Below are 22321 nucleotides of genomic sequence, written 5' to 3'. Positions count from 1 at the left end.
CTGTTCTGTCGAGTGTCAGATCGTACGATGACATGAAAAGTGAGTTACACTTTCCCAAACTTATCTGAAGATTATCCCAATAGCGGAGTTTTGGAAATTCTCGACTTCGAAATCCGTTCTTCAGCTGTTCGTAGATGAGCTTTTTAGGATGAGTTTCGACCGTTCGTTTCAAGTGACATAAACGGCGGAGTTTCGCATGAATGAAAGATGTATGCAGCACTTGATAATTCATCAGGAGTCTTCAGCGCAAGCTTTTTGTACGGTATAAAGAAAGAAATATCACTTTAACTGTCCATTGCTACATCACTGTACAGTCACTGAATCATGGGGTCACACGAACACCACTGATTGCTAGTCTTCACCGCATGTGACTAAAAAACAAGCGGTTCTCGATATTTCAAAGCTTGGTAGCCACAAACTCCATGAAATGGTATACTTTAGATTACTGCAGGGTTTTTTTTAAGCGTAAAGCTCCTATGATGCTAACTTAAGATTGTGCCCACCATGAATCGGATCGGCGAACTCGTGTTATTCTATAAACGATGCTTGGAGAATTCGCGGTGTCTGGTAGGCATGTTTTGGAGCTTTTTCATTACAATGGTTGATCCACTCTAGCGCACTTGAAGTACCTGGTAACATTTGACGATGAAACAGGTCAATCGGACAAGGCTATGCCTGACCTGACATCAGGTGAATGAAGTGTATTCATATACGTGAAAACCCTACTGAATATCCCGAAACTGAAGTGCATTACTCTAAGCACCACTGCTTTCATAGAAAACTAGTCTTCCGTTTCGCATTTTCGTTGATATTCCCATTGACCACCCACCCTTCCTAATAAATGACCCTTTTAGTCCGTTCTTTTCGGTGCCTCCTGCCGAAGGAGCAGTTGCACGTAACTGGAAAGATAACACCAATTTTCATAGAAAACTAGTCTTCCGTTTCGCATTTTCGTTGATATTCCCATTGATGTACCACCCTTCCTAATAAATGACCCTTTTAGTCCGTTCTTTTCGGTGCCTCCTGCCGAAGGAGCAGTTGCACGTAACTGGAATGCCAGATAACACCAACTTTTGTAAGTCGTTTTCTCCGCGGACCACTGAAAGTGAGGTTCGTGATTATTAACTTATGTAGGTTCAAGAACGTGTCAAGAAGTTAGACGTACTGATGTGTAGGGCCAAGTTGCCGCATTTGTTGGGCGATTTGATTGAGACTGAAATCTGGAGAGAACCTCAGAGGTAGCACAATCTGTTGAATGCGACAACACTGTGCCCCGAAACTCTGTCCCATATTACTTCTAGGCGTCGTTCGCAAAGTCCACTGTGACATACGCTTCCTAGTTGTTAGGCGGAATCCTGTACCAAGACCGTTTCGCCGCTCACAGTTAGACGCCGCTACGACCGAGAAGTCTAACCTGCATGTGATTGGCTTGGAGATTGAGCCGCTTGCTGGTCCAACATCAAGACGAACCCTGATTGGCCGGAATTGTGGAACAAACAGCCAACCAACATTCAGTATTTGCCGAGTGCCTGTTACCAATGCTGCGTCCAGAAGGCGTCGGAGTGTACAGGATGTTGTCACCTCATACCCTTTAGATACGACAGGCTGTACGTGTGTTTGTGACCTGGTTTCGGGCGTTTGATATACGTTGTATACCTTTCTTGGCTCTTTTGACGAAAACCGATGGCTTGGATGACTCAAACCTAGGACTGAGCTGAGACATTACCCCATTGCAATTGGCGAACGGAAACCCATGGTGTTTATCCAATGTAATCAGCTCCGAGGATTATTCCAACAGCAAAAAAAGCGTTTGAGGAAGTCTAACTGAGGCTCATTGAATCGGTGACTCAGGCACCAGCAGTCAGTACCAGTGATGCCGCGACCCCAATCACAGAGTTTGAATTCGATCCCCTTTCTGATCATACTTTTGTCTCCCGATTCAGGTGGTACGAATATTTGCTCAAAACTGATTTTCCAAGACAGATATTGGATAGAAAGCCAGATTGTTGTTGTTAAAAGTCGGCAGAATGGAGCATGAACTGTACAGAAACTCCATTTGCCCAAAGCTCTCCCGCGACATGAAAGGGTTAGATATTCGGTGATCACTGTTCAATATCCTTTACCAATACCTCAAGCTGATCAAGAAAGACCATGGAGATTTCATCGCGTTTGCCGGTGTTATCAATCGGAAGTGCAAGCGTTTCACGCTCCACTCAATGAGGGAGAACTAGTTGAAGTGCTTTATTTTTGTATCTTGTCTCTAGTTGGCCCAGGATGCAGACATCAAAGCGCAGCTGATTCATTGAATTGAACGGGTTGTTGATATGACGTTGCAGAGCCTCACGAATGTCAAGAGAACTAGTTGAAGTGCTTTATTTTTGTATCTTGTCTCTAGTTGGCCCAGGATGCAGACATCAAAGCGCAGCTGATTCATTGAATTGAACGGGTTGTTGATATGACGTTGCAGAGCCTCACCACCGAATGTCAATGCCTCAGCAGCCTAAGGCACGATAGGGCCTTGATCGGTCAATCACCTGCTACTGCAAGCAGCTGTGCCCGTGCAATCAACTCTAACGTCCCAATAAAGTCCAAGAAGAATCCAGATCGAAAACAGCGCAAGCCTCCTACAAGGTGGGGGGCGGAGATGGTTCAGTGGTTAGAGCGTGAATTTACTGACCGGAAGGTCCGTGGTTCGAACCCGACATCCGACCCTCGACTTCTCCCGTCTAGGCCTAGGTAACCTGGCAGTATCCCAGCCCTCGTGCTTCTTCCGAGTGGCATGCAGATAAGCACCGAAAGGGTGTTACAGCTGAACGATTTTTTCCTACAAGTTGCTGGCGTTTTGGTGAGTGATATTTCGTTCGTTATTGCCGGTTCTACGGGCAGTCTTCGTGGCCGAAATGAATTGTGTCGATCTCAGGTGCTCATTCACGAGCACACCACCATGCAGCTCACAAATCGCGATCGAACTCAGTGATGACGATATTCAAAGTTGATTTTGCCTGCCGAAAGAAGCTTGTGACAATTCATGTCCACAACACCTCACTTCGTTAGTGAGTTCCGATATCACGCTGCTTGGTGAATGAACATGGAAACGAATTAGTAAGTCGCACGTGAAACCGACTGAACACTTGACCACTAATGCTTCTGGGGTTAGGTTGAAGTTGACTGACGACGTTGATTGCTCCATAGCCTCCAATGGCTAGACAAACCAAGCCACATGCCCCATGCTTGATCATATGGAGCCGGATTGGATCGATAAGCCGAACCTATTGTAAAAGTCGATTAGTTATATTTGCAGCCTCGCAGGCACAACAACCGGAAGTGTCGTCGAACATACTCACTTGAGGACCTGCAGAGCTCTGCGTTCGGGTCTGGACGATGCGCAGAAGCGAAAACCAGACTGTGCCTTCTCCCTGGTGCCAGACTAGTTTTCAGGCCGGAACGCTCAGTACCGTATGCAGCTCTGTCCATCGTTGACCAGAGACGACCGACTACAGAAGGCTGGTGTTGTTCAACCGGCCAACTATTTGGCATGGTGAAGAAGGCTAACGGGACCATCCGTTTGTGTGCGAACTTAATGCTACGCTGGATACCAATCAGTACCCTGTGCCTCTTCCACACGACTTGTTCGTGAAACTGAATGAAGGCAAGCGTTTTGCGAAGACCGATTCGACCGAGGCATGCCTCCAGGTAAAAGCCGAGGAGGAACTCCGAGAACTTTCGACCACCAATACGCAATGCAATCTGTTCTAGCGTATTCGGCCGCTGTTTGGTGTCAAGACAGTGCCGGTCCAATCTCAACAGATCTTGGATACAATGTTGAAGGATGCTCTCGGTGTTTCCGCCTATTTAGGCGATTTGATCTTCATGTGTCCCAACCCCGATCAGTTATGACAGCATCTTGATTGCGTGCTTGGTCGTATTAAAGCTTCAGAGCAAGCCGAGACAAATGCTTCTTCTTCATGCGGCCGATAAAATATCTCGGTTTCATCATTGGCGGGCGCAGCTGCTGAGCAGACCCGAAAAACAGGTGCCATCAATCGTATGCCAGTACTCAGACGCAGCGACCCTACTCGGCCTCAGTCACTACAGCTCGTTCCTATCTGCCGTGCATCCCCTCCAAGGCCCGATGAGCCAGCTACTCATCAAAAAGAGAATGCCAACGCACCTTTGACTCTGTCGAATCCTTGCTTCACTTCTCACTCACAACGATCCGTCAGTGGAAATCGTTGTGACATCGGATAATTCTATGGTATCGACGCAGTCTTTCCGCCTCTAATCTCCGACAGCGAGAAAACCATATCATATGCGACCAGATCACTGATTCCAGCCGATCGCAGCTACAGTCGCAAAGGAAGCTTTGGCGATCGTGTTTGCCATTAAATGCCCTGTGGCCATCAGTTCATTTTATTGACCGATCATAGGCCACTGCTTACTGTGTTTGACTCGAAGAAGGCTCTTGGTGTATACCACAAACCGTCTCCAACGATGGGCCACTCTGCTTCCCGCGTATGACTTCAGGATCAATTACCAGTCCACCACCAACCTCGGACAAACTGACGCACTGTCATGTCTCACTGATTTAGGTAGGCCACAACCAGAGGACACTGTATTCGTAACAATTGACTTGGAACCGGAGGTGGACCACATTGTATCGGAAGTAGTTCCTACTCTCCCAGTGACTGCCGACATAGTCTTCTGATTAAGACCCTATGCTGCAACAGGTCATCAAGTACAACCGCAGTTAATAGCTGCGCAGCTGTTCCCAAGACGAGACCTTACTTCAACCGGCGTGACGTATCGTCACTAGCCGACAAGTGCCTTTCATTTTCAGAACGCTTTGACATTCGAAAGGAACAACAGCCAGCTGTACTGAATGTTTCATAAAGGTCACCCTTGAAGAAACGGGATGAAGGTCCTTGCTCGCAGTTATGTCTCTTGACTTGTGATGGACTCCCAGATCAAACACGTCTCCAGATCCTACCTATAGTGTAGTTAAGCAGCTAAGTTACCGGTGAGAACCTACCTACGGTCGTGGCCACAACCGACTGAACCTTGGTTTCGTCTGCACATCGACTGTGCAGATCCATTTGGTGGTAAACACTTTTGGTCCTAGTCGACGCTTATAGCAAGTGGTCGGAACTTCTTCTAGTAAGCAGCCCCACAGCTCACTACAATCCTGGGACTGCTCAGTCGCCAGGAACTACTGTATCTGACAAAACAGTTAGTTTACTTCATCGGCATTTGCAGAGTTTTGTCTGGAGTATGGCGTAACTCATGTACGTCCGCTGCCGTTTCATTCGCATTCGAACTGCCAGACGGAACTCTTCGTTGACACCCACACTGCTTCAGAAGTCAATAGGGAAGTGGCCGATGGAGGAGATTTTGCAAAGGTTTCTACTGGAATATCGGACGACGCCAACTATGCTGATGGCAGAGGTACTGTCTGACTACAGAAGAGGCAACAGAATCACCGCAGCAGGAGACTGGAGGAACAGTTCAACCGATAACGGCGCGACCGCGAGCCGTGATTTTGGGGTTTAATATACGCTGTGCACTTTTGGTGGTTCTCTCGACGACAGATTGGCGTTTATGATTCAATCCGTGAACTGAGCTGGGATGTCATCGTCATTGCACTAATGAATGCCAACTAGCTGCGACTAAATGAGAAACTCTTTCGTTTATTTTGCACTGGTTCGCTCCCTATCGTCTGTTTTGCGTTCACGTCTGGCGATTACATGGAAGAATAAAGACCTTCTCCCATCAGGGTATCTCCCCAGAACCATTCGAGAAGCCTTAATCAGTTTGAGGTATCTGATTGTTTAAGGCTCGAACCTACTGACTGGGACTTCCGGTCAGTAGGTTTCGAACCCAACCTTGGCCTCCCAGTTATTCTCGACTAGGTCTCGGAATTTTAGCCTTACCCCAACTCTCGTACTTTTTTTCGGATTGCACCACAGCTGGATTTTTTTACTGTTTCTGTGAGTGGGAACCGAAACCAACTCGCTACAAATTCTACCTGTTATAAACTCTGACAGTCCGCACAGAACGGAACCGCCTAGTGTAAGTTTCTGGATAATGTCATACCGCAAACAAGGAACTATTTGGAAAACGAGCGGAGGCTGAAAATTCCGGTGGTTTTAGATCCACGTGTGTCTTCGGCCTCATAGGTAGTCAATGGGGTGACTAAAGTTCACCGGACCTGGTGAGTGCTATCAACGGTTCGAATCTAAGTTCATCGATGCATAACTGACTGCACCAAGTGTTCGGTTTTGCTATTCAGTGTTAGGTTTGTTGTCCCCAGCACTGTTTGCCTCATTTTAACGACCTCAGCTATGTACATGGTGGGATTCCTTTCAGCACTAAAATGATGGATGGCCTATTAGTCTCTGTAATCGTTCATACCACGCCCTGTGAGTGCCTTCGCTTGAGTCAGATCGGGAGCGCCTAATTTTTTTGTGTTTTGTAATCATTCTGTTTATGGGAACTCCTCCTTTCCTATGACCGAGGTTTTCTGCGCTTTTTGTGGTTGAATTCTTATAACTCCAACTAAACAGACTTTTTTCTGTGAAGTTTTCAAGGTTTCGCCCGCGAGTCAGTACGAAAGTGACCATGAGCAAGTTTGATCGGGTTGAATTGGACTACCACAAATTAGAACACAATATCGGCATTGTTAAACAGCGGTATGTTTGATGCGCTTGTGTCTATATTTCATATACAGGCTGGCACGTCCACTCACTCTTGCAGAGAAAATTCTCTATTCGCACCTTGATGATCCCCAAAATGCAGTATGTTGTGGTATTCCACAATCCTCAATTTTTGTCCAAGGAAATAAAACGCGGTGCCAGTTACCTTCTACTTCGGCCGGATCGAGTTGCCATGCAAGATGCCACTGCTCAAATGGCGATTTTGCAATTCGTCAGTAGTGGACTTCCACGAGTGGCTGTTCCAACTACTGTCCACTGTGATCACCTGATCGAGGCTCGAGATGGAGCCAGTTCTGACTTGGACAGAGCCAATGTATCGAACAAGGAAGTTTACGATTTTCTGCAGTCAGCGTCCGCAAAATATGGTATTGGTTTTTGGAAGCCTGGTTCAGGCATTATTCATCAGGTACGTCTGTCCCCAACATAATTGCGTCGTTTAGTTTCTTCGCCTTATTTAACAACTGTACCTCCATCTTGTGTCTTCAGTGGAGTGCTTCTCCCTTTTTCAGTGACACATGCAAACACTATCAAGTTTTTGAAAGGCCATAACCTAGGCTCTAGTTTGTGCGATCCGTCGACTTTTTTGTAAAATGGACGAGTCCGTTTCACTTGAGCAATCTGGAAGACCCTCGTAGGCTCTTTGCGTTTGGCCACCAGCGCCTCCGAAGCATCTTGCGGATGAGGTGGGAACATCATATCAGTACTGCTGAGTTACACCAGGTGGTTTTCGAGAAAGTTCATTCTCCGTCGATAGATCAGCTTGTCGCTGTATCAACTGGAACCACCACATTCTGACGCACGGTTTATGAGCTGGAAACTGAACTGAACTTTAGCGACAAGTGCTCAAATTGGCTGGATGGAAAGGACATTAATTGACAAATGTGTAAAGTTGAACTACTGGACGGATAACACCACCCCGTAACTGATATCCAGCTCCTACTCATTTTGTTTTTTCGCACTTTCCCTTCCAGATCGTCTTAGAAAACTATGCCTTCCCCGGTGCCCTGATCATCGGTACAGACAGTCACACTCCAAATGGAGGGGGTCTTGGTGGTCTTTGTGTTGGTGTTGGCGGAGCGGATGCCGTAGACGTGATGGCCAATCTCCCCTGGGAACTGAAGGCCCCAAATGTAATCGGCGTCCATCTAACAGGCACATTGTCTGGCTGGACCAGTGCGAAGGATATCATCCTGAAAGTAGGTTCATGAACTTCGATAATATTCTCGTAAAATATCCCAAAAATGTCTCTGATACTGTTTTATGTATCCCCTCAGGTTGCAGAGATTCTCACTGTCAAAGGTGGCACAGGAAGCATTGTGGAGTATTTCGGACCGGGTGTTGAATCCATCTCCTGCACTGGAATGGCTACCATTTGCAACATGGGTGCGGAAATCGGTGCGACCACCTCGGTGTTTCCTTTCAACGATCGGATGGTCGACTTCCTGCGGGCAACCAATCGCGCGGGGATTGCTGAACTGGCCAGAGAGCACAAGGTGATCCCTTTGTGGTAACTATTAATAGAAAAGTTTCCTCCATGCGTACGGTCTTGTTGTTTGCTGTCTTGGATAATTCGTCGATTGACCCGTTCGTTCGACATCTGTTTGACCTCGTGGATTTCACTACAGCCCAAGGACGCATACAGCTGCTCTCGGGAATCCGAAAAGACGGGTGATTTTAGCCATTTATGCACGTCTTAATCTGATCTGGAGGCGACTTGACTGTGAGAACCAACGTTGTCAATCAAAGTGACCAGTGATTCTCGTTATGGGTGCGACGTCATTAGAAGGTTTATTTTGTCCAGACTTCTACCCTACAATGTATTTTCGTTGGATAGTCGTGTTTTACGCATGCGCTATGATGTTTTCATGGTGTTCGGGTCGAATGTGTCAAAAAAAGCACCCGTCTGTTTGACGCGAGATACCAGGGATTCATACAGTAGTGAGACAGAGACCAGGAAGTGGTTATTTGGTTCACACCTTCCCCAGTAAAATTGCAAGTCCAAATGGGGAATCTTCGTTTGCCACAACTCAAGGAATGGTTTGACCTTTTGAACTGCAGCTCATTGGCTCCTTACGCATGTCACAGCACCAAGAATACCATACACCGAGATGATTTAATCCTAACGTTTATCTCCAGCGGTGCATTATTTTTCCCATGTGCTGTATCAGTCCCCCACATCTTCGTGTGGAGGAGTGGAACTCTGCTCCAGGAATTCAATGTGTCACAGGTGTTACTGATAAGAAATTACTGAATGCCACTTCTGTTGTATACCGTTTAACTTGTCGTTTTCTGCCGTTCCTATCGTACTCTTAGGACACTGTCTTGTCTTTCTCCAGTCCTGGTTATGAGTGAATGCTGAATTCCGGTGTACCTTACAGTTCGTAATGCAGTCACCGGAAACTCAACTCGATCGATCGTTTTGCGACCTGGAACACACGCAATTTTCTCAGTCATTAATGCACAAAAGACCTCATCTGTGACTTGTAAATTTGTCAGTTGTAAAAGCCGTAGTCTTACACGTTTCATCCTCACAGAAATTCCGTTCCCGTTTCATTTTATTCCGTTATTCTCCAGTTCAACGAATGACAGTCCTAATTTGCTGGTGCTCTGAACTTTCATCATCCTAGGAGAAAAATCGATATAAAAGCGTTGCTATTGTCGTGAATGCGAGAACGATTGAGGCTCTTGGATCCACTGAAACAGATGTCTAGATCTTCAGCTAATTGTAATATATTTTCATGCTTGTTCTTCACAGTAGTTAAAGCGCGAACTTGCTGGTCGGAAGGTCCGTAGTTCGAATTCAACCGCGGACTCTCGACTGTTCCTGTCTAGGCTTCGGCAACGTGGCAGTATCTCAATCCTTGTGCTTCGTTCGGGTGACAGCAGCTAGGCAGCAAAAACCTGCAATGACTGAACGACTAGTGACTGACTGCACCGACTGTTCACGGGCCTGATTCGAATACCATTTGGATATCAATTGAAGACCACTTATTTCCACTCCGAAGAATCACTTTAACTTATCCATTTTCGAGGCGCATCGCATATTTTTCGAATTCTATTGGAAAGGTGTTCTGAAGCGTGCTGTCTTTGGTGATACGATATCTGCATTATCGTTAAACTTTAGGTCAATAAGTTGACGAATCCTAGCTCCGAACTACGGCAGGGTTTTGTCAGTAGAATGAAGTTCAGACGATCCAATTGGTCTGCAGTGTCATTCTTTCTTGGTCGAGGTGATTTGTGGAAGGTGAAATGATCACCCATTTGTCACATCTTTTCGGTGTCTAGCTGCCATCCGAATGAAATACGAGAGCTGAGATATTACCAGATTGCCCGAGCATAGACAGGAGCAGTCCAGATGCTAGGGTTAGATTCGAACCGCTGACCTTCAGATCGGCAAGTTTGTACCCTAATCACTGGGCCTTCCCGAGCTTAAGACATTTTGTAGTTTTTCCTCGATTGTTGTCCCGTGGTGATTGACCATTTAAAAGTTGTGCCACGTACAGTCTGGTGCATCAGTTGGATTCGGCGGTAACCGGTACTCAACTCTTCACAAATCCTTCGTCTTTCAGTGTTATCTCTCAAACAAATTGGGTATCGTATTGTTGAGAATTGGTATTCGTGTGCCTCCTAGTCCCTGGATTACATCGCCGTTAGAAGCAGGGAATTGCTGTTGGCAACTAATCCCTGAAACTTGATTCTGTTTTTTCCTACCCTAAGGACACGCTACTGACTGCTGATTCAAACTGCAAATATGATCGTGTAATCGAAATTAACCTGGACAAATTGGAGCCGCACGTGAACGGGCCATTCACTCCCGATTTGGCGCATCCCATTTCGAAGGTAGGCCACTTCTGTGTCGTGTTTGGACGATTTGTACTGTCATGTCATTGGACACCCTCAAACCTCTGTACGTTTTGAAGCAACTTCAGTTTTCCTTCCGATAAGTGTTCCAGAACAGAGGTTTCAAAGAAAACTCTGTTACTCATCTTTGGCTGATACCATACAATGCTCACTTTCAAGCGATGGATGGGAAAATCCGAGTATCCAGAATCATGGCCCCCAACCATCTAGTTGGAATTCTGTTGGTCTCTATACGAAACGCACTGTAAACCCACAATAATAGGTGCCTGAAAAAATTAAGCTCTTCGCTTGGGAATAGTTTCCTAATCGTTGTGGCCTTGTCACCACCCCCACTGTCACGCCGCGGATCCAGACGAAGGGCGCTGATATTCTCCATTTGGCTTGCCTCATAACTTTGTCGGAGAATGGATTCACAGTGATAGAGGGATACCCCAAAGTATTATTTTGAAAGCGAAGCGTGACGACCTCTTGATGGGGACTAAGCACACCTAAGCCGATCCTGAACTCTATGGTATGCATGTGTTCACAGGACAGAATTAACATGTACGCTTGTCAGAGAACTTTCCTCTGGGTTTCCTTTCAGTTTGACTTTTTGTGAACGGTGAAGGTACGATCAACTCAATCATGGATATCCTCAAACCATTTAGTGATTTTTTCTGTTTCCTGTAATGTTAAGTCTGATTTCTTGAAACCAGCTGGGCTTGTATGCAGGAAAATCACGAAGCGGGAACTATTAGATCTACCGGAACCGTAGTGAATGTACGATGACTTTGAGACTGCCGTCAAGAACTCGGGATGGTGGAACTGCCTGCTGATAAGGTTGGCCGTTTGTGTGAAGATTCTTCCATTAGTGCGGGACCATTGGGTTTTAGGGCGTACGTGCAAATCATAATGACACCGTTTTTTTGGCCAACTTGACGCAACAACGGGTCGGCATAAAAAGTAGCACTAAACTGAAATGTCTCCGTTACGTAACCCAAAATAAACAATGAACTGTTGATTAGTGATTGTGAAATGCACGTGTTTTCCACAAAACGCTTGTGCACGGGCTCATCTGCACGACGGATCCTCTCGCTTTGGTATCTTTTCGTTGTATAGAACTGAAGTGCTTCGTTTCCAGGGTGAAATACAGTGCTGTGAGCATATTAGGTAACAAACTAGCCAACATGTGTGCGCAGCTTCAGTTTGACACAACCATGATTGGGGTTTCGTAAGCATCGTGTAGTCTGTATAGTCAACAGGATGGAGGGTGCGTGCAATTTTGAATCCCCCTGTCTTGGATGTTTCACAGATTTTCACAAGCAATAAAAACATATAAACGGCAAAAAGAGTTGTCCATTCTTAAGTAGTCTGTCTAGTTTTTTGTGGTTAGTCTGTGTGGTCTCTGCAACTGTTCCAATGGCGACCTCATCCCTTACTTGAAGTCAGCCTAAACCAAGCGGCCGAGAAGCATAGCACAGCTGTTTCATTCTTGTTGGGTATCATCAGTGGTGCGCATATCCAAAGCGATTGGAACTTGCCAACTCCTAGCTAGCGAGAGGCTTGTCAGCAATGTTGTTAACTCGCAATTTACGGCGCCATTCTTCTTTCAAACACAGAATTCACATCACTTAGTCACGTGTTGACTGGCACTTCAAGTGACGATTTTCTCAGTTTCGCTCGTCTGGATTATCGTTCCTTGTGAGCTATTTATCGTTTATTGAATCTACCGTCCTTGGTTTTTGTACGCGCTAGCCACAACTGATTCAGGGTTCGACCAATTCATAAAACAGTTCCTTATTCCTAAATCGGGGCCTACAATTGAATTCATTTGACATCAAAGTGGACAGCTTGGCCTATCAAGAATCAGTTTTTGATGAAACTGTTGGTTGTTTAGACTGCATAGTTTACTCCGTGGAATTCACGGTTTTACAATTTCCTTACCAGTTAAGGTGACGTCAGGTGTGACGACTGTTCATGAAATACCATGTGTGGGACAATAACTTGCCTGGTGATCATTTAACACAAACCTCCTTTTTCTGACAGCTTGAAGCTTTCGATATTTGGGGCTGATCAACTGCAGGCTAAAGATCAGCGTCGCAAATACGCATAACGAATTGTCCAAACACAAAAAGAAAGCAGCCGAAATTCTACATCTGAGATATATGCATGGAACTTTCTTTGAACTGGGCGCTATGTGCATAGTACTGTGATTTTCCCATTTGAACTAAACTGATGTGACATGATGGATCTCCTTCGCAAATATGGCAACATCTTTTCTCCTCTGTGTTTATAATATTGTTGGTTTCCCGTTCGTATTCGATGAGCGGCACAACTATTCCTGCGTAGAGCGCTAACGGATTGTCTGTCTCTTATCACCGCTTCAGATTATTTGGTCTACTGCGCCAATTCAGCTCGTTGTCTGTTTACTTTACTTCCATTCATAGCTGGGAGAAACTGCCAAGAAAAACGGTTGGCCACTGTCTATCGCTGCCGGCCTTATTGGATCCTGCACCAACTCCTCATACGAGGACATGTCTCGCGCTGCCAGTTTGGCCAAGCAAGCTTTGGCACACGGAATCAAGGTTCGCTCTAACTTTTTCGTCACCCCCGGTAGTGAACAAATCCGGGCAACCATTGAACGAGATGGCCTTACGGACATATTCCAAAAGGTCGGTGGGGTTGTCTTAGCCAACGCATGTGGACCATGCATTGGACAGTGGTCCCGATCAGTAAGTTATTCCATTGGCTGCTTCACCAAGTTCTGTGTTACTTTCCCCCCTTTTCGGACGTTTTTCACGTTCGAAACCGTTTTTGGTTGATAGAAATTTCCCACACTGCAATCCCTCCTCTAGGGAACGAATTCCTCCAGACCACATATCGGATCTACTTCCTGCTTGAAGAAGAGACACCATAATTGAATTACCTCATAACACTGACCCATACTTTCTGGTTGACCGTCATCCTAAGGTGTTTATGCCGAAAACCCGGCTGAAACCATTTGTGACAAGATTTGGCTTGACTAGGCCAACGATTTAGCTCGCATACCACCATACTTTCGAGCATTTCGCATTTGAGTCGCCTACTGAAGGTAATAGAACCCAAGGATGGTCACCATCATAGACAACCATATCAGTGTTGATGCTATTGCTTTCACGCCGTACGAACACAGCGTTTTTTTCAGTTGCATTTAAAATCCTAAACTGAAATTCGAGAAAAGACTTGAGTGGGGAGGGGCATCGTGCTACCCTATGGCAAACATCCCGAGCTGTCGGCATCCTCAAACGCTCAGTCAGGCAATCTTGTAAGAAACTGGCAACACGAACGCCTTTGACGTTGATTGGCCGCCATTGCTTGCAATGTTTTCAGCCAAACACAGGCGGATAGACTGCATTGTACGCTTTCACATCCTTCAAACTCACATCTTAAGTGTAAGAAAATGTCATGACGCCCATAACTCAATATTCATCGAGGTTTGAGGGGCCGGGGGGTTTTGTTGCTGTATGGGAACACGTCTTCTTGATAATTTTTCGTCTCTTTTCGTGGTTCTTATCTAAGTTCAGCTGGATGAGAACACCAGCAGCTTTTAATAACCCAAACGGCTGGAGCGAACGAATAGTAATCAGATTCACCATGCTTCGTTGATATGTATGCATCACGGATTTGCAATAGTCTTGAACGTCTGGAGAACATCTACTCCGAAAGCAACGGGCAGTTCTCTCGCCTTCACGGAAACCGGCCAAAAATTGAATCAGATGGTCAGTCTCATGAGGATACATCTTGGACTGCTCCGAAAGGGTCCCCTCAAAAGAGACAGCTGAGTTGGTTTTATAAAGGTCTTGGTTTCCATCTGCACACACTTGGCGATCGGCGGCGATATTGTTAGAGATGGAAACCCTGTGTTGTCTCCTTTGCAATTCACCCCATACACTCCAGTGATTCGAAGGGAGGAAAGTTAACTGAAAACATCCTTGATGTTGGAAGTCTGAGATAATCTTGTATGTGCTGGGTTTGTCTTTTTGACGGATAAGTCCATTCACCTCCTCCACACCACTCAGGAATGTTTGCTAATATCCTCTAGGTGGGACCACTTGTCATCTGGATGAATAATACCCTGACAACGGCTGCGAAATGATTGAAATTGCATAGCGACCATTCAGGTAAGTACCAAATAGGTCACCGCAGCACCTTCGCTTTGCGTGAAGCTGTGTGCTGAGACTGCTCTGCTTTAGACCCAAAAAACTGCACTCATCTTGCACTCGAAAATGGCACTTTTGCTCTCATGTGTACATCTCAGTTGAAGTTATCCGTCGACTCCAACTGAAGGAATTCGTTATCTCTTTGGTCTTGCCGTCTTGTCATAGTCTCATTCTCCTAACACCCGTTGTGACTCTGCTTCTACGAATACCACACTCCTTTGCTTTCTGCCTGACAGGATTTCAAGAAGGGTGAGAAGAATACTATCGTGTCTTCGTACAATCGGAACTTCACCGGACGTAACGATGCCAATCCTGCTACGCATGCTTTTGTAACCTCACCGGAAATAGTAACCGCGTTGGCTTTCGGCGGTGACCTATCGTTCAACCCTTTAACTGACGAACTGACTGCAGCCGATGGGAGCAAGTTCAAACTACAGCCACCCACAGGTAGGTCTTGAGACTTTGCAGTTGCCATGGCTTACCAAACCGTTGGGCACGAGCTGCAGATCCTTCGTCAATATTCACTTTTGCCACCTAAACATGGAGACCTGTCAGCTTTGTACAGAGGAGTTTTAGGGGGGTAAACCCACGATAAGCCCACACGACACGTCTTCGTTTCCACTCTTTACCGGTCATTCCACCGTGAGCTCAGGATAGCCGAGGCGCGAACTTATTGATCGAAAGGTTCGCGGCTTTATGCGTCTCGACTGTTCCTGTCCAGGCTTAGGCAACCTGACATTATCTCGGCCCACGTGTTTCCTTCGGGTGGTGTGGCAACTACCCACCGAAAGGGTGTTACAGCTAAGCGATACGATTGATGCGAGGCAGGTACTCATTCTGCACAAGTGGGGAGTTTAAATGGATTTAACAGCTCTTTTATTGGTTGGTGGGTTCGAACCCGACCTCTGCCTGTCGACTTCCCCTGTCTAGGCTTGGGCAACCTGACAGTATCCCAGCTCTCGTGCTTCCTCCGGGTGGCATGGCAGCTAGGCACCGGAAGGGCGCTACAGCTGAACGATTGATTGTTGTTTTTTATTGGTTGCTTATTCGAGGAGATGACTGTACCCTATTTGAAGAGCATTAGTTGGTCATTTTTCATACAATCAGACACCCGAAGTTCGTGCTGTGTTCCATAGTTTGTTTAGGGATCCGCGAAGGCTGATAGTTGCTGTCAATGTTGTTTTGTTTTAAATCTTGAAAATACTCTCTCATTTATTGTTGGATGATGCATTCTATGTATGCTTTTGTTTCTCTGGGCTTGTTGCCACAGGTGACACGTTACCCAACCGAGGATTCGATCCTGGTGAAGACACTTACCAGCCTCCACCGACTGATAGTTCAGGCATAACAGTCAAGGTCGATCCAAACAGTCAGCGTTTACAACTCCTTGCGCCGTTTAATAAGTGGGATGGGCGGGATTTGGAGAAAATGACGGTACTTATCAAGATTAAGGGCAAGTGCACCACTGACCACATTTCCGCCGCCGGACCATGGCTAAAATACCGGGGGCATTTGGACAACATCTCGAATAACATGTTCATTGGGTAAGATACGGATCTTTGTGATGCGATTGCCACCCTAACTTTGTGAGCACTATTTTTTCACAGGCGAAATTTTCTGGATTAGTTGAATTGACCAAACCGAACCTTTTCAAGCAGTATGATCAGCGCTTGAATTTCTCATATACAGCCATGGACCATAAAATGTTTTGGTTCCATGGATATCCCACTTTCTTTGTTGTCAAGGTATTGACCATCCGTTCTGTTAGTTGGTCTAGTTTGTGTTCTCAAGTTCCCTTCAATTGCCGTTGATAAGCCTTCTTTCAAGTACGGAGCATCTCATCTTTGGGTGGGTTTCGCATAGCTTCGTGAATCTAAACTGCTGAACGGGTTCGAAGGAAGGCTAGTGTTCACTGTATTGTTATCGCTGTGTGGAGTACCAGCCACCTAACCTCTGTGATACCCTGCCAGATCAGTGTTTCAGTCTTCGGGCCCTCTCATTTGATTCCTCGACGCTCTGTTTCTTCCCACACAGTGCGGTGAATGCAGAGAACAACGAAATGAATAAAGTGATGCATCGTCCTTCAGGCACCTGGGATGCTGTGCCTGCAGTGGCCAGGCGCTACAAATCCGAAGGTGTTGCGTGGTGTGTGATTGGAGATGAAAACTACGGTGAAGGAAGCAGTCGTGAACATGCCGCTTTGGAGCCACGATTTTTGGGTGGGCGAGCCATAATTGTCAAGAGTTTTGCCCGTATTCATGGTAAGTATATCCTAAGTTATTTGGCACAGAAGTTGTTGTTGTTGTGTGATCTTGTGTCCACCCTTCGACGCATACCCTCATTTCGAATCGGAACTACATAACACCAGTTTCTTGATCTGAGTAATTAACAGTGTCTGGGTGCAAAATTGCCTATTGCTGATGTAGCCTCTGAGGATGATGTTCCCTCTCGGTTGGCGATGGAGAAAGAGTTTTTCCACTGGGTGGTTCGATGCAGCAGCTAGACTATTCAGCTGTGTGCATCTCACGAATTCCGAATACCATTCGGAACACCAACATTCCGGGTAGAAATCCGAACAACCCACCATCCAACAGCAATTCCATGGTCAACAATGGACTAACTTTCGTCTACAGAAGTTTTTTTCCACCCCTGTTTCAAGAAAGTTATTTGCATCACGTCATCTGGTGTTGGTTGGCTCTGCGAGTGACGACTTCTCAGTGAAATTCCCATATGACCTTGTTGTAGTTAAGCGCATGGATGGTGCATATAAAGCTCAGGGATTGTGAATGAAAAACGCTTTTCTAATAAATAAATAATTAATTACGAAGTCAAAGCACAGCGTAGTGGAATAGGTTATTGTAATCCGACGTTTGGGTTGCCGTGGGCGACCTTTTTCAAGGATTTCTACAGTCAACTGAATACGAGTCAAATGCAGCGACATTCGGGTCCTCTACCATGTCTTCTGATTGGTGCATCTCTGTGATCATTTGACAGTCAGATTGAGTCAACGTGCGTGGGTGCGTGTACGTGTAATTTTATGTGTACTCTGATCAGGATGTGCTTCCATTTGTTGTGCGGGCTGTGATGCGTCATTTTTGAGATCCCTGGTTGACATGTGGTTACTATGCCCGCTACGGTGTGCAGTAAGTCCAATCCAGATAGATGGGATGCTGGCACCATCACTCCGACTGATGCAGTTCGGCTGTGGGCTGATCCCTAGGGCCTCAGCACACGTCCGTTCCACATGCGACTTGAATCCTGACTGTGTACGCGTACCATTAAAATCGATTTGATGGTTTGACTTAAATGTGTGTAGGGCAATGGCTGACTCGCGTTCCGGTTTTTTCAACTCTATTGGGTTTCTTGGACGAAAAAACGCATGTTGTTTGTACTCCGTGATCCGTACTTGGAGTTGCTTAGCTGTCTGGCCTGTGTATTTGGCTGAGCAATCTGCACAGGGAATTCGCTAGACGCAGTTTGTACCGTGTCTTTCTAACGTGTCGTCAATTCGGTAAAATGTTTTAATATCGTAATTCCGAAGTGTTTTTCGAATGGCATCTGAAGTGCCAACTCTATAGAGTATTCCCATGGTGACCATCGGATTTTTGTCTTCGTGTCTCACCGTTCCGAGTAACATTCTTTTCACCTGTTGGGCAACGATCCTCACTGGGTACTCATTTCGCTGTAATACCCTTCTGAGTCGCGTCGGTTCGTCTGCTCGCATGAGTTCCTCCGAGCATAGTTTCGTGATGCGATTCATCAGCGATCCTACAACTGCGTGTTTGACGTAGTGTGGATGCGAAGGCTCAATGAAAATACTTGTCTGATTGTGTAGGTTTTCTGTTAATTCCCACTGAAAATCCATGGTTAGCGTTAACCGAGAGCTTTCAGTGCAGGAAACTAATGGTCTTCCGCACGTCCTCAGTTTCAGTCGTGGATTGTATACTACTGCATTGTTCATTCAAGTAGCTTAGAAATGGGCGAGATGGTCCAAGTGGTTAGAGCGCGAATTTACTGACCGGAAGGTTTGTGGTTCGAATCCGACCTCTGCCTCTCGACTACCTTTGTGTAGGCTTAGGCAGCCTGGCAGTATCCCAGCCCTCGTGCAACCTTCGGGTGGCATGGCAGCTAGGCACCCTAAGGGTGTTACAGCTGAACGACTGCTATGCAGTTTAGAGGGGCTTGCCGTTTTGTGGTTGATATGATCGAAAATGTGTCGTCAAAATATCTCAGCCAGGTGCATGGTGGATGGGCGAAGCACCTAAGGCCTTATAGTGTGAGAAAAGATTAGCCACTATGGTTGATACTGGAGAGCCCATAGCGACACCGTCAGTTTGTCTGTAAAGCGTGTTTTGAATGGTGAAATACGTGGTGCTTAGACGCAGTTCGACACTAGTAATGATATCAACAGGGTTTAAGGTTATTCTCTGTGCTAGAGATGTATCGTCGCACAATATAGAAGAGAGAAAGATAAACAGTCGTTAATTGGTACGCTAGTGTCAAGAGCTGTCACATCAAAGCTGATTGCTACTTCATCGTCATTGATTTGGGTAGATTGTAGGATACTGACAAGATCAAAAGGGTTATTTGCGTGACTTATTACCAGCTGATGGTACGGCTTCAACAAACTGCTCAAGCATTTGGATAAGTTGTACGTTGAGCAAGTAGTATAGCCCACGATAGGACGAATGGGATTGCCTGTTTCGTGGCGCTCAATCTTCTTGACACCCTTCGAGCCTATTTCGGCCCGCAAATTCTAAGAGAAACGATCATTCGAGACTCGTTTGAATGTGTTAAAGCAATTGCCTGTCTGTTGTGGGGCCACGGAAACTGAGACAGTGCGAGTGCGAGGGATAGATTTGAGCCACCAAATTTAAAAGCTAGCACTTTGTGCTATCTCGAGCTGAACATCATAAACGAGAGATTCAATTGAGTCTCCCGTGAAAACCAAATTGATTTGCAGATGAGTGTATTTCTCGAGCTGAAATAGTTCAAAAGAGAGAATGTTCGGGGGGCAGCCGTCCCTAATAACCGAACAGCACCATTTGGACGGATGTGTCACGTGCAGGACACGGGCCAAACGAAGGCACGCCCTGATTGGTCAGAATGCCAGCCAATCCGAGTCAGGCACCTGTGACTCGACTCTTCTCACCTCCTCACAGAGATTCTGGCACGACCTTGTGGAACACACTGTGACTACCCTATAAATACAGTTGTACTAATTTTCCTTTGTCTCCATAAAGGGCTGTCGAGAGCTACCGTGCCTTTTATACCATAGTTGGCGGAGCAGGAAGCCAAGGGACCGATACGGAGTTGCACGACTGTCCATCAAGACACAACAGAGAACCTCGATTTGGTTGAGGTATCGAACCACAAACATCGATGTCTCAAAAGGCGACGGTCTCTCCAGGCTTTTTTGGGAGTTACTTTTACTCGATGATGACAAAGTGAACCGTGTAAAATGTTTCCCAACAGCCAAAATCGCAATCTGCCAGTCATGATGCAGAGGTCTTCCCCTCGATTTCTGTCTTCATGCTTGATCCTACTGGAGGACTTTTTAGTCTGTCGTGGTATCGTACCATATCATGATCTCAAGAGCTGAACTTCTCTTTAAGCTTGCAAGTTTAAGTTGGCCATTAGTAAGCAGAGGGATTGTGCGACTTTGTGAGGTAGCTTACAATGTGCCTGCTTGTTTTGGTGTTGCCTTAATACAAAGACACCATGTGTCATGACTGCTGAAATTCTAAGAGAAAAATATCCGACACATACCTGGTTGAAGCCTCATAGCCGACCTTGCAGCCACCTTCAAAATCTCTTCATGCTCCGTGAATTCTTGATAACCGGGGGAGTTCTCATTTTTGTGCGCATTTCAACGTTCCTCATAGAAACGTTTGTAACGTGTTCAACGAACATCTACCAAAGTAGCTCCGTCCTGGTCGGGATATGGTTTATGTCTGAGCCAGTTACGATTGGAATTCGCACCATCAACGGCTTGTGGTCGTTGATCTACTTAGCTTATAGCCGGAAGTCAGTCACACGGCGTTACCAAACATATCACGTGTAGATCCGCTGATAAACTTTATGTTTAACTTCTATGTATTGTGTGGCTTTCATTCCAATTTATCAATACTTGGTCACCTGCCGACACAACCGAACTGCAGTGTGAGGTAGTTTCCACAAGAGTTGATAGTTGCTCATTTGAAACCAACGTCATACATCTCTAGAGAATATTTAGTGCAATATAAAATAGGTTTCTCAGCTCAGATAGTGTAGTTGGTGGTTGGTGACATCAAGATTCTCAGACTCACAGCATAACGTTATTGTGTCCAAACAATAAAGTGAAAATCGAAATTGATGTAATTCACCGTGCTGATGGTATATGCACGAGTCACAATAAGTAGGGGTGCATCAGCTTTCATCGATTCAACACCGGACCTTGCTGAAGTGCACAAACTCAAGCGTGAGCCCATGAATAGCTTGTGGAAGGCGGTGATGAGGCTAAAAGAGGCATATTTTTGGCTGCGTAATAAGTAACCGAACTGACTACCTCTATACTGCATCAAATCTGTTTTCACTTCGAGGTTTTTTTCCACTAGATTCGTTAATAAGGTTGATCTCGTGGTAAATTCATACAGTGAGCTTCAACCAGAATACAAAAATATCATCTAATCGTTTGTTGCCCGCGAACGAGATCAACCTATGAGGAGTACGATTTCCATAAAACAACTTTTTATTAGGTGTAACACCAAATTATGTGCTTCGGAAATCCAGTTCGTGTTAAAAACACGCTCATTGTGATAGCCACATCCACATTAATGTTAAGTACAACACACGCTTATTGGTCCTTTGTCTCGGTACGTTGTCTGCTCCATGCACTTCAAAGTCCTATGGATTCTCTAGTCATTCCATTTCTTTCCAATGTGCAACTCTGATGCACTGTTCCTATTCTGTGACAGACTTGTTTTTGTTGTTGTTTCTCCCAGAAACAAACCTGAAAAAGCAGGGCATGTTGCCTCTGACTTTCGTCAATGCTGCTGACTATGACAAAATTCAACCTTCGGACAAAATCTCACTTGTGGATCTGGCTAATCTCAAACCTGGACAGGTGAGTAAACGCATAAGTGGCTAGAGCTATCCTGTGATTGTCGTCAATCTTCTCCAACCTCATTGGTTTGATGTCTGCGGTGAATTCTGCGCGTGTGGCTAATCATGAATTGCAGAGAAAGTAAATGGTAACACGTGTGTAGAGCAGCTCTTATCCGAATTCTACAAGGGACATTTCTAGTTGTTTGTTTGTCCTGAGTCGCAAGGAGGTTCAGTTGCTCCCTTGTTTTTTGTGCTCCGGTCGCAAGAGAAGAGTGATCTTCATGAGAACATTGATACAGTAGTGGTCTGCGTAGACCTGTAGTTATGCAGAGTCGATCGATATCGACGGAAAGGACGGCAAATTATAACTTTTATGCTCACGACTGAATTTCTAACTGAAGTACATAGGCACGGACCTACTTCCTGCTTCGACAAGGAAGCTTCTGGTTGTGTTCTTCTTTCACAGGCTGACTAGCGTACATGCGA

General features: G+C 45.8%; 1 protein-coding gene across 1 annotated transcript; it reads left to right on the top strand.

Annotated features, from left to right (window-relative positions):
• Positions 1-6585: 6585 nt before the first annotated feature.
• Positions 6586-21854, top strand: T265_14256 (hypothetical protein; the record flags this gene model as incomplete). Its single annotated transcript, XM_009172806.1, has 11 exons — positions 6586-6686; positions 6725-6791; positions 6832-7116; positions 7682-7906; positions 7985-8203; positions 10428-10550; positions 12998-13282; positions 14986-15196; positions 16020-16293; positions 16733-17010; positions 21706-21854. Coding segments are annotated over 11 exons (2187 nt in total), but the record flags the coding sequence as incomplete, so codon positions are not given.
• Between the last annotated feature and the right edge of the window lie 467 nt (positions 21855-22321).

The sequence above is a fragment of the Opisthorchis viverrini genome, assembly GCF_000715545.1.
Source record: "Opisthorchis viverrini unplaced genomic scaffold opera_v5_165, whole genome shotgun sequence".
Classification (NCBI taxonomy): Eukaryota; Metazoa; Platyhelminthes; class Trematoda; order Opisthorchiida; family Opisthorchiidae; genus Opisthorchis; species Opisthorchis viverrini.
The sequence above is the reverse complement of the archived record's forward strand: the minus strand, read 5'-3'. Positions and strand labels throughout refer to the sequence as shown.